Raw genomic sequence first — 15,388 nt, forward strand, 5'->3', positions numbered from 1 at the left:
TAGATCTTTTAACACCCAGGGCCTTCGTCAGAGTGACCACTAAGCACTAAGGGATCAGCAGAGACCCAGAATATCTGAATTTGGTGACGTCACTCTGGATATTGTTGGAAAAGTAAGAGGACTCACATAAACAAAAGTAGCAGCTTAATGCATCACATACTATATATATATATATATATATATATATATATATATATATATATATATATATATATATATATATATATATATATATATTGTTGGAAATAAATTTCCAACAGTAACATAAAAAAAAAAATCTTGTTTTATATATATTTTAATTTTATTTTCAGTGGCAAAATAACTTGTGGTTCCTGGTCAAAAGATGGATTGAAATTAGTGGTCTGTGTTGGTTCAGCTTTATTAGTAAGTAATGCTAATAGCATCAATTTTGCTTTGTCTTTTTTATGGCATAGCTACCCTTTTTTTTTTTTTTATGGCATAGCTACCCTTTTTTTTTTTTATGGCATAGCTACCTTTTTTTTTTTTTTATGGCATAGCTACCCTTTTCTTTTTTTTTATGGCATAGCTACCCTTTTCTTTTTTTTTATGGCATAGCTACCCTTTTTTTTTTTTATGGCATAGCTACCCTTTGTGATTTGTTTTATGTAAAAACAAGGTACTTATTTTAAACAATTTCATCATCTCTGTTGGATTAACTATGCTTAATTTCAATGCTCCTGACTTCTGGTCTTGCCATGGAGGATGTTATGTTTTTTTTAACCTTTTTTTTTCCCCCTTTGTGTTATGGGTTCGAGCCTACCTACGTACTACCACTTTTTTTTAAACATCTCTCTTCACCCAAACTGCCTATTGTTGTTTTGATCCCCCCCCCCCCTGCTACAACTATTTTTTTAAAATTTTCTCCGGGGGGGGGGGGTCCTTACTACACCACCTACACCCCCCCCCCCCGGACAATGCCGGGTACCACCGCTAGTTAATAATAAAGATGAAAAGCACCAAGTAGCCATTTAAAATTACCTCATTGATATAAAATTGCTTTATTAACATCCGAAATTCCGTTTTTTTTGTTTTTTTTTTCATTATATAACCAGTTTTTAATGGTGAATTTTCATTTTATGGTTATACAAAATCATACCAACTATGAAAATCGAAAATGCCAAATTGATCTTTTTATGGTTTTATTTCCTAATAAACTGTGACTATGGTCATGCACAGTAAATTTCCTCAACATTGGAATATATAAAATAACACCAATTACAGAACAGGATTGCATCACTTTTATGTCCCATTACAAAGATTAAAATCAAGAGATAATGATACTAAACTTTGTCTAGAATCCTTCTTACCATTTTGATTGAAATCCATTTAACTAGAATTAATGGGCCCTCAATATGAAATATTTTTAACACCAATATACTACATTACATAATAAAAAATAAATAATACATAATAAAAATAATTGTTTGGGACTATTAAAATAATTTACAATGCTATTGATAATGTTTACTCATTTGGTTAGCGATTCTTTTTTTTTTTTTTTTTTTTTTTTTTTTTTTAATCGCTTATGTTTGAATCATGTTGTGAAACGTGATGTAAATCATTAATCTATGATTTTATGCCAAAATTATAATTATTTTGTTTAAGATAATGTTTTAAATTTTATTAATGAGAAAGTCCATAAAGATCAGTTGATACAACCTGAGATCTCAAGATTTCGGTTTTAGCATTCATTTTATTTGTTAGGAATTTATTATTTACTATTAATGTAATATTCTCCATTTCTAACAAATAGTTAAGATCTCTGATATTTTGAAATGAGACAAATTCAGTAATGTATTACGTTTCAAAAAAATTGTGACACATGGATAAAATTTCAGAAAATTCTCTACATGCATCAAATTTAATGTAAATCTGAAATATTTTAATTTTCAAATGAGAGGTTGTTCTCATATTATGTTCTTTAAAAGCCCTTTGAAATACTCCAAAGAAACTGAAATTTGTGGAATATCTATTGTTTCATGCCTATTGTTAAAATTTCACAAAAATCAAAAGTATTGGAATTTTCATGAAGGGTTTCTAACGTCTTTTTTAACCCCCTTTGCATAAAACTGTTAGACTAAATATAACCCATATTAGAATCCTTTACACTTAATATTTGTGTTAAAAAATTCATAAGTTTATGTTACTATTCCTGAAGAAAACATGTCATCGAAACCAAGTTAATTTTAAATAAATATTTATTTAAAACATTTTTATGTTGTTATGGCTTCTAAACATAGAAATTTCAAATTACACAATGTTTACTATGAGGAACAATTTCTAATTCATTGTATGTGTGCTAGCACTAGCATCTTGACTAAAACATTAAGAAAATATCACTGTTAGAAGATTTTATGGATATTTCTAGTGACAACATACCACAAGAAAAGAAATGTTACTAATTCTGAAGATGTTATATCATAGCCCATAGTTGAACCACATACATCTAGCAGACATGTTCCAAAATTCAAAACCATAGATTCATTAGTTTTAGAGTGAATTCTGTACATATAAACATACCTACTGCATAAGGATAGATATTACAAGACGAAAGCAAAATTGAATTCTTATATATAAAAAATAGATATGTGTACACACAAACATATCTATTTTCAATGTCTATAAAATAAACCTTCATTTATTTTTAGATCTAAAAATTCAATAATTTTCAAAACAGATGTTCGTTAATCAAGAGAACTATGTAATTTTCCATAAAGTCATATGTTTAATAATAGCTTATAAATAAGGCTTCAAACAGTACAAAATTATTTAAAAGAACTTATGAATCCTCGTAATAAGCAGGTTAGTGTTGACTGGTCATTTATGAATGCCTTATTCATCGATTTGAATCACTGAAACATTAATATGGATAAACAAAAGGAAACAACACCTTCTTGATCTGAGTTTACTTGATCTGAACAGAAACATCTGGTATTTATTGTCACCACGCGTGTTTACTGAACCTATAATTACTTCTTAGCAGTTTTTCATGCGTGCAAATTGAATAACGTTTGCATTATTGACACAATAACAAATGAAATTGGGGAAACTGAACTTTCTGTACCTGTTTGTAATGAATCATCTCAGCAATTAATCTGAAATCCGACCAGCGACTTCAGATATACTCCACAACTTATATAAGTTGTGGAGTATATATATATACATATATAGTCTGTTTATACAAACATTATTGGTTACATATGTGTCTACATGTATCGGTGGAATCCTAATACGAGGAGACCACCTCATCAGACCAAAAAAAAAAAAGGAGTGATATTGAAAAAAGTCAAGATTATATTCGTTTTTTTATAAGATATTTGGGTGTGGTTTCCACGTTGGAAGAATGTGAATGTGAGCAGTAAGGGTTGTGGAGGGGTGGAGTAGGGGAGTAAGGGGTGGTTGAGGGAAGAGTGTACGATCTTATGTGGTCAAGCTGTAGCAGCGGGGGAGGGTAATATTTTAACTTGGCAGTTGTTTACCATATACCAGCTCTGTCCTCCATTGAGCACTCTTTAATAATCACACGGGTTTCATTAGATTTACCTCTAGGATATATATATATATATATATATATATATATAATAGCAAAGCTGTCTGTACATGTATGTGTTGAGGTCGGTTTTTAACAGTTGACCTCCTAGCAAAGCCTATGACATATTTTAATCAGCAGGTTAATGCAGATGTTTTAATTTGCATATATTTTTATGGTCTCGGGGAGGGAATGGCATTATAAAAGTGACCCGGTGACCCGATATCCCCCCCCCCCCAAAAAAAAATTTAATTATCTTTGATTTGCGTAAAATATGGGCCATAGATATTAAAGATCGATTAAGGATTCTCAAAATTTTAAGAACATTTGAGTATTTTAAAGAGGTGTGTGAAGCTTTCATCCACTGAAAATGAAAATATTTCTGACTAGCATGGGTGCCCGGCATTGCCCGGGTGTTTGGAGATGCATGTTGAGCAAAAAGAAAAAAACTGGTAGTAGGAAGGCAGGCTCGAACCCGTACTGTGAAGGAGGAAAAGAATGGGAAAAATTTACGTAGTTTTAAATTTAAGCTAGACAATCGAAAAGCGGGGATAACTTTGACCCCTTAACAGCCAAATTTCTGTCCGAAAATGGATTACAAAGATTTTCCCAAATCTCCATACCCTGTATATCAAATTTTGAGTCTGTAGACTGAAAATTGACAGAGTTATTGCATAGGGAAATGTACACGCACACACAGACACTTTCACTTTTATAGATATATAGATTTGTATGAAATTTGACTGATAGCTAGTAAAATCAAATTGAATTTTTTTTTTTTTTTTATACATATGAACACTAAGAAAAGTATATCGGACTATCCTCTCCTTGATACAGCCATGTTTTTTTGTGAAAATTCGAAAATAACAATAAAGTAAATCTATCTGCTGAAATATTTAAGGAAATTTGATCTGTATATTCTAATTATATATTCTGTGAATTTTTTCCTTTAAAGTTGATTAAAAGTAATCGAATATTTATTGAAATAAAAACCAAACAAGGGAAAACTAAAATGAATTTTTAAAACACTTAAAAAATAAAAATGTAAACATGTCTATACATTTTTAATTATTTCATGCAAAGTCTTCCACCTAGCAATATGTCGCCACCAGAGCAATACCTGATAAATACATGTAGTAAATAATTTTTTTTCATTGATTTATTTTTTGTAATGAATTCATCCCAAACAAGGTGCATTGCCTGCTGCTGTGAATTATGGGCCAGATTTTTTTTTGGTTTGGTTGTTTTGTTTTCTGGCATATCAACCCTTTTCAGGTTATTTAAAGCCAAATCCAGTTATTTTGGAAAAAGTATTTATGTTGTCTTCAGTTATTTTGTAAAAGGTTTTTATTCTTCAAGCTCTTTATATTTTCAATCACTAGTTTGCAGTGTTTAGTTTGGTTGTTTTATAGTGGATTTTAACGTTTCTGTTTCCTGCCCTGCAGAACATGAATGAGTTTTGCAATGGGCGAGGGGGAAAAGGGTTACAATATTAATGTTTTGTACATTTAAGTTAGGAAACCAGTCAGGAAGTAGCGGAAATACAAAGGGGTAATGGGAAGAAGGAAAAGGTGGGGAAAAGGTGAATTGTTGTTTTTGGTTTTGCAGAACATAAAGTTTTGCAAAAAAAAAGGAGAAAAACCAAAACCATCAATATTAGGTGCATTTCGTCTCGGGGCCAGATTTTGTAAGGGCAATTAAGTAGGATAAGGGGATACTTGTCTATACCACATTGAAATTTTGCATATTAGTTGGGAGGAAATGGGGAGTAGAGGGAATTCCAGTGGTAAGCGGTTTAAGGAAATCTATTAGAGTAAAAAGCCTTCCAACATCTTGACCCCTCTGTAGTGAAGGGATGTCATGTTGCTGCTTATCAGGTTTGTCAGGGGTATTTGCATTGAGAGAGCATAGGTGTCTGAGCACTTGTTAAACAATCACAGGGGTGTAACATTGTGGTGATGGGATAGGGGATGAAACACTTAAAATACACCCAATTATTGCCTTTTACAAACATGCTAGCTAAAATAGCAAAACAAATAATTCCTTGATCCTCCCCTAAATCACATTTCAAAACAAACCCCCTAGTTCACAGTAGTTTATTTTAAACAAATAAATGATAAGATTTGTTTTGTCAGACTGTTTTCAATCTGAATCCATTTATCATCTGGTTCGGAAACGATATCAGAAATAAAATTACGAAAAGACTCCCCTTACTCCCCCCCCCCCAACAAATCATTGTATTCTGCTGAAATGTTCATTTTTACATGCTGGAATGCATCTGACATCTTTTTAAAAAACAAAAATGACTTCCAAACTGATCTATCTCTGCACAGGCTTTTATTTATTCCTATATCGCTTGAATCCATTTTCTATCACTTTTGTTTTTCTTAGCCATCCCCTGTAAACCGAATTGGCCACTACTGTTGTACATCTAACCCAAGAACTTGCTTCCATTTATTCAACATGACAATACCATCAAAGTCTACTCTTCGACACATATCTTCCGATACTGTCCAGATTTAATATTCCTCTGAGGTCAGCTCAGCCTGTCTTTAAGACTTCCATTACACATCCATCTCTTTTCATTTCTCTCCATGCATCGCATGTCCACAACCTTCGTTAGCCAGGTTTCATTTCTATAGATCATTACAATATGTATACCTAACAGACTCTTTCCTTGGTTGGCAGTGGTAACGCTCTGCTGCTTAGCAATAGTCCTCTGAATATACTCCATTCTCCATTAATTCTTGTAATGACACTAGCATCTGCTCCACCCTGTGCTCCAATTATAACCCCCCACCACCACCACCACCAAAATAAAAAAAAGAAAAGAAAAAAAAAACACTTTTTATAATATCAACAGGCAAGCTTGTATATTGACGAAGGAAAATTAGACGATAAAATGATGATGAACGAATCAAGTTATTTTCTTCTTCTTTTTCTCAGATATATTCTTGGAAAAGTATTGATTCACATATCGCCGAATTTGAAACAAATGCCTGGAATGTTCCAAAGTAAGTATCTTTCTCGTTACTTAAGAACAGTGCAAAATTTTTTAAATATTTCTGAGCGAATGAGCAAACTGATCTCTCACTCCCAATAAATAGCTATAATATTTTTTTTTTTTTTTTACTAAGAATATATATTAATACGATAACCTGCATGTTATTTTGTGTGCCATGTTTACATCTTTTTTTCTTCCGAGTGACTTGTTTATGACCTTTCATTTTTTTGTCATAAATAATTTTACCAAGAATTCTTCAAGTTTTGGTTTCAGTTTCAATTATAGCTGAAGGGACTCCAGTTATATATATATATATAATTTTTTTTTTTTCCTTCATAAGTTTTGGTTTCGATTCAAGCTTATGCACCCAAGTCATATTGAAATATTTTTTTATTTTCAAAATCACAACTTTATAAGATGTAAAAATCGATAGCAAATTGATTCTATAATAATATATACGAAATCGGCATAAATTAAAATATATTTGAGTGTATTTTATGACTGGGCTATGCCGGGTGTTCCTGCTAACTTAGATAAATACTTTTGCAGTTTTAACAAAAGAGCTACAATAATATCAGTCTGCACGTTAAAAAACGACGCTGGTGTCTAACTCTGTCCCGTGGGGAGGCATTGTAAATAGGTACAATAATATCAGTGTCTCCATTTATGCTGAGCATTTACAGAATGCCAACATCAATATATTACACATGAAAGAGTCTGCTGTGGAATTTCCATAGGTCCCGCTGGTGAAAATAAGTGTAAATAATTACAAAAAAAAAAAAAATTGCTAGAGCATGTCAAGAATCTAACTTAAAATTATCAACTCTATTACTAATGGAGATTTGGTATCTGTCTGAAGATGAAACGATGCTATTACTTCTATTATTGTATTATCTTTTAATGCTCATTTAGATATAATATTGTAGAATAATGTACTATCTTTAATGCTTAATTCAGAAGAAAGGAGTAGTGTACTATCTGTTCTTTTGTTCTAGGCATTATCTTCTCTTTGGAGGAGGGAAATGTAATATAAATTATCTTGTCTAGTGATCATTAACTCCTTTGCAAAGGAGGCGTACTGTAATATCTTGTTCCAACTTTCTAAGCATTAACTCAATTTTGGGGGAAGAAGGGGCATGATGGAGTATTTGTTCTGTTGTCATAACACCATCCTCCCTAGTATTACCACCTTCTTTGGCTGTAATAGTGTAGTATCTGTTTGTCATCATACTATCCTCCCAGGATAGAAACTAGAGGGGGGGGGCATATAATTTCTACCACCACTACTAATACAATTAAACTGTATAGGCTTCACAACTACTGGACACAATTGCATGAACTGTAGACATAAATATATAAATCTTCATGTTTTTTCATCTAATTATGTTAGATATTCACTTAAATACTTGATTGATTAATCAGATATAAGCATGAGCAGTTTCTTAATTTGCATGAAATATTGCTTGTTAGCAGGACTAAAGAAATACTATTATTAGTGTATGTAGTTTCATCTGATTAAATTTCCTTGAAAAAATCTTATGGTTTATAATGAAAAAGTGCTTTAGTGTGAATATTAAGTATTAATAGGATGAAAATGTTTCTATATAGTCTAACAAATATAATTACTTTGTAATGAGAAAATCATTATTTGTATTTGCTACATTCATGAATTCTTGTCTCAAAATATTGGCTGGTTGCAATGCACAGAACATAAACTGTATTTTGGAGAACAAAGTTATCTCAAGGGAGATAACAAAGAGTAAAGAGTTACTTCCCTTTTAAATATAAATTGTTAAATCATTATTTTCTAGATAGAAGGTTCCATCCAACAGAAGAGATTTTTTTCTTAAACATGCAAAAAAAAAAAACCCAAGAGAGCATCTTGTGTAAATTTATTAATGTGATATCTGTTGTATAGAGTTATCTTTTTTTTCCTTTAGTAGCAGTTCAATTGTACATTTTTCACTTTCTTTCAGCCATGTGTAGATTTTAGCAAAGTATAATATGCATAGTAAACATTTATCACTCGGTGTCATATCACAATTCTTTTGTTTTATTTTGATATATTTTTCTATATAATATACAGTAATATTACTTTCTTTATATTATATATATATATATATATATATATATATATATATATATATATTATATGTTCCCTACAGAACAAAAAGATTAAAGAATCTACATGTATTTTTATGAAAAATTTGTCAGGGAAGATAATAGAAGTGATCATAACTCTCTAAGTGCACCCGAAAGAGTATTACGAAAACATAACCTTCTTAAAACTAAGGTCCGGTGAGAGAGACGTGGTAGCCTTGTTGAAATAGCTTGTTGTGTGATACTATTAAGTGGACCTGAGATGGACTTGAGTCACTAAGTGCTGAGAGGGGGAGCAATAGACAAAGAAATAGGAAATGTCCTACAATCAACAATAGATAGGAAGTATCAAACAATGAATCTGTAGATATTTTAGATCAAGCTTTTTAGAGTTGGCAATGACAATAGAAACCTACAGATAAAACAGGGAAGGGCAGCTTCCGGTAGCCGGGGTGGGGGCGACCTCAGATACCAGTGTAGAGGAGACAGTTAGTTGACAACTAGATGTCCTTCGCGGTGGATGGGAGTTGGACAGTTTTTAGAGTTGACTGTGAAACAGAAATAGACGAACGTAGCATCGATAGAATGAGGAGACACGTCTGGTCACAGTTGTAATAAAAGTTGAAAACAGTTGCGCCTTGTCTTCTCATAACTGTATGTAGAGTTGGTCTGTTTCTGTCTGTCTCTTTTATAGCAAAATGCTAGTCTTCTCACCATCCATTTCTTGTGGAGGGGAAAGGCGAAAAATACATCTGTTCGGTACTGCAGTCAAAATCCAAGAGGCTGATTCTAGTTTCCCTATTTGCCACTTATCAAACAAATGTCGGAGTTTTATGGGTGCTGTTCCTATTTACAATGCCTCCCCACGGGACAGTTAGACACCAGGGTCGTTTTTTAACGTGGAGAAAAGGAACAAAAATAAAAATTGTCTCAGTCGTGAAGGATTTCTCCTCCATTGACATGAACAAGAAATTGAAGTGCAGCATCTGAAGAACAGATACTACACTTTGATCTTGTCCCGAAGGCCAACACTTTGTCATTGTGCAAAGGGAGACAACTCTCTTTTACTAAGAGATTTATTCATTTTTTTTCATCTTATAATTTAGGATGCTCAATGCGACAATATTTTTTATTAAATCAAAAGAAAGCTGCAACGAATCTTTTCTAATGTAACAAATTTGATAACATTAATAATACAAAAAGTAGTCTGTATGTACTGAGAGTAAATCAACAAACCAACAATATTTTCATTAGATGAAAACATTTTAAAAAAAGAAGCTGCGGTAACTATTTTTTTTTTTTAATTAAAAAGTAAATTTTATGGTAAGCTTTTTAAAAAATTAGTCTTTAAAAAAATACAAAGGATGAAAATCTTTAATAAAACAAGGCTGAAACTTTTAAAGTTGCAACTTTTTTTTTTGTAGTGTAACAAAGTTTATAATATTAACACCAACATCTAGTTTTTAACATTAGAAAAAATGAAAATGCAATGACAGTTGGAGAGAAATTGTAAATGCAGCTGTAAAAGTTTCACCCTTGTTTTTTTTTTATGTTTATATTTGATAAAAAAATTTTGTTGCATCGAGCGTCCTAAATTATGAGATGAAAAAAATGAACTAATCTCTAAGTAAAAGAGTGTTGTCTCCCTTTACACAGTGAACTATTGTAAAACAGCGCAGTTTTATGCTCTCTCAGGAAGCCCTTCATCAGATTTTCATCTTGCTGATTATTGTTTCAAAACATTGAAACTAAGTTCAACGGTTAATTGGCTTTTTCTTGCTTTCTATTTTGCTATTTTTTCTTACTTTCTTGAGTCAGTTGTCAGAGAGAGAGAGAGGCAATCAGAAGAGGTATAGATAAATTTTAAAAGAAAGACTATTTTGTGGTCCATGTTAGTGGGCAACACTGTATATCCTTTATAGTACGAAATAATTGCTGGAAAATACTGAAGTAGATGCAATAAATAATACCTACATAAAAAAAAAACTGTATTCATATGAAAAGATTTTAAGATCTGAAAAATGCATAAATTAAAATGTTATTTTTAACTATTAACTATTATTTGTTGCTATTTATTATTACAAATTTTTAGTAATCTTGTAGATATATTCTGTTATTGTTATATTGTTTTCAGATGTATAACTGTAACAGCATTCATTTGTATAGAAACGCGAACATTCCTATAAAATTTCTGTTTTGTTTTGGATTTTTGAGATGAGGATTAATAATTTGTATTATTCGGACTACTATTTTTATCTTTGTTGTTATTCTCACACCGATTTTGCTGATGTAACCTCTTCATTTTGTTGAACTCAGGATCTATATTGAATTTTGAAATTAGCTTTTTATTAATCCACTCGTATATAGATTGTTTTCATTCCATCAGCTCTGATGAGTTAATTCTTAAGTAATTTTGGTGCTTATATCGTATTGAACAAAAGTGAAAATTGTAGTTCCAAATAAATTAATGGTAAAACTCTTTGATATATTTACTACTTACATATCGGGCAAAAATAGGTATCTATGCCAAAGATTAGGAAAAATTCTCCAATGGAATTTTAGTTTTTTTTATTTATTTAAAACATTTTTTTTGCAGATGGTTATCCTCATCTTCATAGTTGTTGTTTCATCACATTTCGGCCAGCTTATCCTCTGACCTTCTCCTGGTGGTTAACCACAACAGGATAGGAATGCGGTGTCTCGTAACTGCATCCTCAGTAATTACTGCCTTCCATAGTTGTTGTCTTACCACGTTTTGGTTAACTAATCCTCTGGCCTGTTTTGGGTAGGATTGAAACCGCTATCTTCAGACAATGCTCATCTGGAATCATAAACACTCAACGCCTTTATCCACTGTGCCCCCCCCCCAATAATAACAATAAAATAAATAAAATAATATATAATAGAATTTTATTTAAAAATAAAAATCGGTTTTATCGTATTTTACCGATTTGCCATTGATAAGAGCAGAAATACACCTAAAACAAAGGGAGATAAATCAGTCTGTTATTTAACCAAGTAATAATGAATGGCGGATCGACAAAATACATTAAAACTGATTTTTATTTTTAATCAAATTCTACTTGATAACTTTTCCTATTTTTGTCTGATACGTACCAAAGAATTTTTACTTGGAAATGCAATTGTTGCTTGTGACCCTATCTGTATAAGCACCGTAATTTTATTTTATTGTTAGTATCACCTTTAGTGAGGATTGAACTTTTAACCTCCAGAAGACTCTCACTAAGAACTGATTATTACTTTACACCTTTATCTGTTGTACCATGTGTCTATGGCTAATGAATGAAAAACAATCTAGTTTGTATAGATTGCAGAGTTTGACATTATGCACCTGAAGAAGGTTATATTGACGCATACATAAGAACAGTAATGCAAATAATGCAAATTCCTATGTGTTATCTGACAGGTGTATGCCTCTCCTAATGACACAATTTTTGCTAATTTATATCTTGGTTCTAATTTATATCTTTACATTTCTTTAAATAGGTGGGATTTCGTTAACATGATCATCAGCTTTGCCAAAAACCTGACTTGCATCTAAATTAATCTATCTGATTATCCCTCATTAGATTATCCGTTTTAGATCACTTAGCTAACCGTGCATGAAACTTTTTCAATGTTGCTAATTATATGGATTATACAAGTTAAATTCATTGTTAAAAATAAAGATTTAGCTTTGCTTTATCGTAGTCCAACAGTTAATGCAAATGAATACTCTCAAATACAAAGTTAGGAAACAACGGTGTATTATTCTCCCCCCCCCCAAACACACACTCGAGAACAAATGCTATTTACAGTCCTTTTTGAATTAAAGTCATTCTGGCAGTGAGAGGGGATGTCTATCACTCCACCCTAAACTTGAAAGTAATATTCTTCATATTACAACATTATTACATTCTTTACATTTCTAAGTGTTTAAGATTTGTTTTTATTTAGTTAAAATAGTGATATTTTGGTTGTTTAGCTTTTATATATTTTTTTTTATCATTAATTTATCCCCCCCCCCATAAGAAGAGATAAATATTATAGCACAATTCATTTTATGAAAAAAAAAAATCATAATTGTATGTGTGTCTAGCTAAAAGTCAGAAACTATCTAAAATATACTTAGAAAACTTTTATCATATGATTTAGTGTAGTAATATATATATAAAGATAGATGGTATAGAGTTCCTTTTTACCCAAATACCCCAATTGATAAATACACCTACAAATGAATAAATCTATATATATATTACTATATGGTTTTTATATCTTCATTTTCTTCAGTTGTGAGAGATAGAGAGGCAATCAGAGTGAGAGATAGAGGGATAAATTTTAAAGAAAGAAATCTTCTATTTTATTGTCTATGTACAGTTGTGCATATTCACATGTATTACTGTTAACCATTAAGCCAAAGAGGATAGAGAATTCAATGAGTTGTTAATTAACTTTTGTCTGGGTGAAGGATATTAGCACAAGGATGAAATAAAAAAATTTAAAAACAAAGAGAGAGAGAGGTGGGATCGAACTCGAAAACGTAGGGTAATTAGTCTCCTTCGCTAACCATTAGGCCAAAGAGGATAGTGAATTCAATGAGTTGGTAATTAACTTCAGAATCGTAGGAGTCGCCATGCATGCACAGATATGAACGTTGCTTTTAAACCGGGCCATGTAAGGTTCCCGCTTTATTAAATGCTGCTTTTAGGCCTGGCCGGGGGTCATGTAAGGTTCCTGCTTTCTGTTGTTTGCGTTTGAATAGTTTTGCTTTATTATAGGAAAAAGACAAACAAACACTCAAGACAATGGCACGTTAGGAATTTTTTTTTTTTAAACTCTATCAAAAAAAGGAAAGAAACGGTGTCCGTGTGCAGATCTCAAATATTATGATTTCAGAAGTATAGGAAAACTTTTTGCGGAATTTAACCGACACCGGAACTCTGATCTGAAAAACCTTTCACAGATATACACAAATGCTTGCACCCATTTTGCCTTTTATGTATATATTACCGAGGGTACCCGGCGTTGCCCGGGTGTTTGTAGGTGTGTGTGTGTTGGGGGGGAGGGGGGAGCAGAACAAAAAGGAAACTTAACCCTGTTTAAATATAAAAAAAACGATAAAAAACGATTTGAAAAATGGAAAAAAAAAATGGGGAGGGGGGCTTGGTGGCAGGTAGGCTCGAACTCAGAGCCTTGAGGCCAATAGGCTGAGCCTGAACACCTGCGCTACGGCAACAGTAGCAATGTAAGAGCGATTTAAAAAGTGAATCTCAAACATCACCTTATTCTGCAGTTTTTAATGAGGTCAAATCGTTTTACTGCGGGATAGTTGTTTTGAGTTTGTTTACCCAATGAAAGCATCTGATATGACAGTGATTGACCAAACGGTTACATCCGATTCGATCCCAGTTTCACTGTTTTTATACTGAAAAGTGAAAGCAACACGCGGTGAACCCCTCTCCCCGTTCGTAACTCGCAGATATTACATTTAGACGGCATATAAAAAGTTTTAAGAATGAGCGACCCCCCCCCTCCTTCGAGCAGCCCCCCGAAAAAAAGCCTTTTGTGGACATACAGAAAAAGTGTACCTACATACACACACACATTTTCGCTTATATATATATATATATATATATATATATATATATACACTCGGGTTTTTTTATTCAAAAGTAATGGACTAATGAATTCAAATATTTCTATAACAGGGCCCTTAAGAATAGTGGATACAAAAACACGCAAATTGAGTTCATAGAACCAACACACCCTAACACAAATACAAATAGAAACCGTAAGAGAAAAATCCTGTGGTACAACCCCCCTTTTAATCTGAAACTTAAAACAAATCTAGGAATGAAATTCTTAAACTTAATTAAAAAGCACTTCCCTATTAGTAACATACTACATAAAATTTTCAATAAAAATACAATAAAACTTAGTTATAGCTGTAATGAAAACCTTGAAAAAATAATTAAAAAACATAACAAAATATTAAACAAAAATAGCACACCCATTGCTACCGAAGGGTGTAACTGTAGAATTAAATCAAAATGCCCTCTTAAAGGAAATTGTCAAATTACTTCTGTAGTGTACCAAGAAACTATTTCTACTAAGGAAAATCCTAATGAAAAAAAATATTACATAGGAATGACAAATAACAATTTTAAAGAAAGATTTACCGGTCACAAGTGCTCTTTTGAAAATAATGAGTACAAAAATAGAACTTCCTTGTCTAAATATTACAATGAACTAGTAGAGCAAGGTTACTCCCCAATAGTAAATTGGAAAATTTTAAAGAAAGCTAAAACCTGTTCATTTTTAAACTCACCTTGCTACCTATGTCTTTATGAGAAATTATTTATACTTACTTTTAGAGAAATAAATAAATTATTGAATAAGAAGCACGAAAATTCAATTAATTGCAAACATTATAAAAACCATCTTTTAAGTAATTTTGTTTAGATATAAAATTTAAATAAATTTAAAATTGTCACTGATTTCTATAATTTATTACAATGAACTAGTAGAGCCTGATTTCATTCTTTACTTCCCCTATCTTATATACCTGTGTGTCTATGTGTATATGTAGGTGTCTACGTGTTTTTTATGACCGTGTGTACTTAGATTTATATATTTCTATATTATTCTGTATACCCTCCTTTGTTGTGTACTCCACTATTAATGTTTATTCAATCCATTTGTATGCTTTTATGTGTGTATGCATCTATCTGTAC

The 15,388-nt window shown here is 31.8% G+C and overlaps 1 protein-coding gene across 2 annotated transcripts in view; it reads left to right on the top strand.

Annotated features, from left to right (window-relative positions):
- LOC145239815 (WD repeat and coiled-coil-containing protein-like) overlaps positions 1-15,388 on the top strand; it is a 197,126-nt gene that overhangs the window by 122,146 nt on the left and 59,592 nt on the right. For both annotated transcript variants that reach the window (XM_080103344.1, XM_080103345.1), the window contains exons 5-6: positions 312-384; positions 6,497-6,564. In XM_080103344.1, the coding sequence (XP_079959470.1) occupies positions 312-384; positions 6,497-6,564 (141 nt within the window). The remainder of the gene's footprint in view (positions 1-311; positions 385-6,496; positions 6,565-15,388) is intronic.

This window comes from Euprymna scolopes, chromosome 19 (genome assembly GCF_053919585.1).
Source record: "Euprymna scolopes isolate OS-2025 chromosome 19, ASM5391958v1, whole genome shotgun sequence".
Classification (NCBI taxonomy): Eukaryota; Metazoa; Mollusca; class Cephalopoda; order Sepiida; family Sepiolidae; genus Euprymna; species Euprymna scolopes.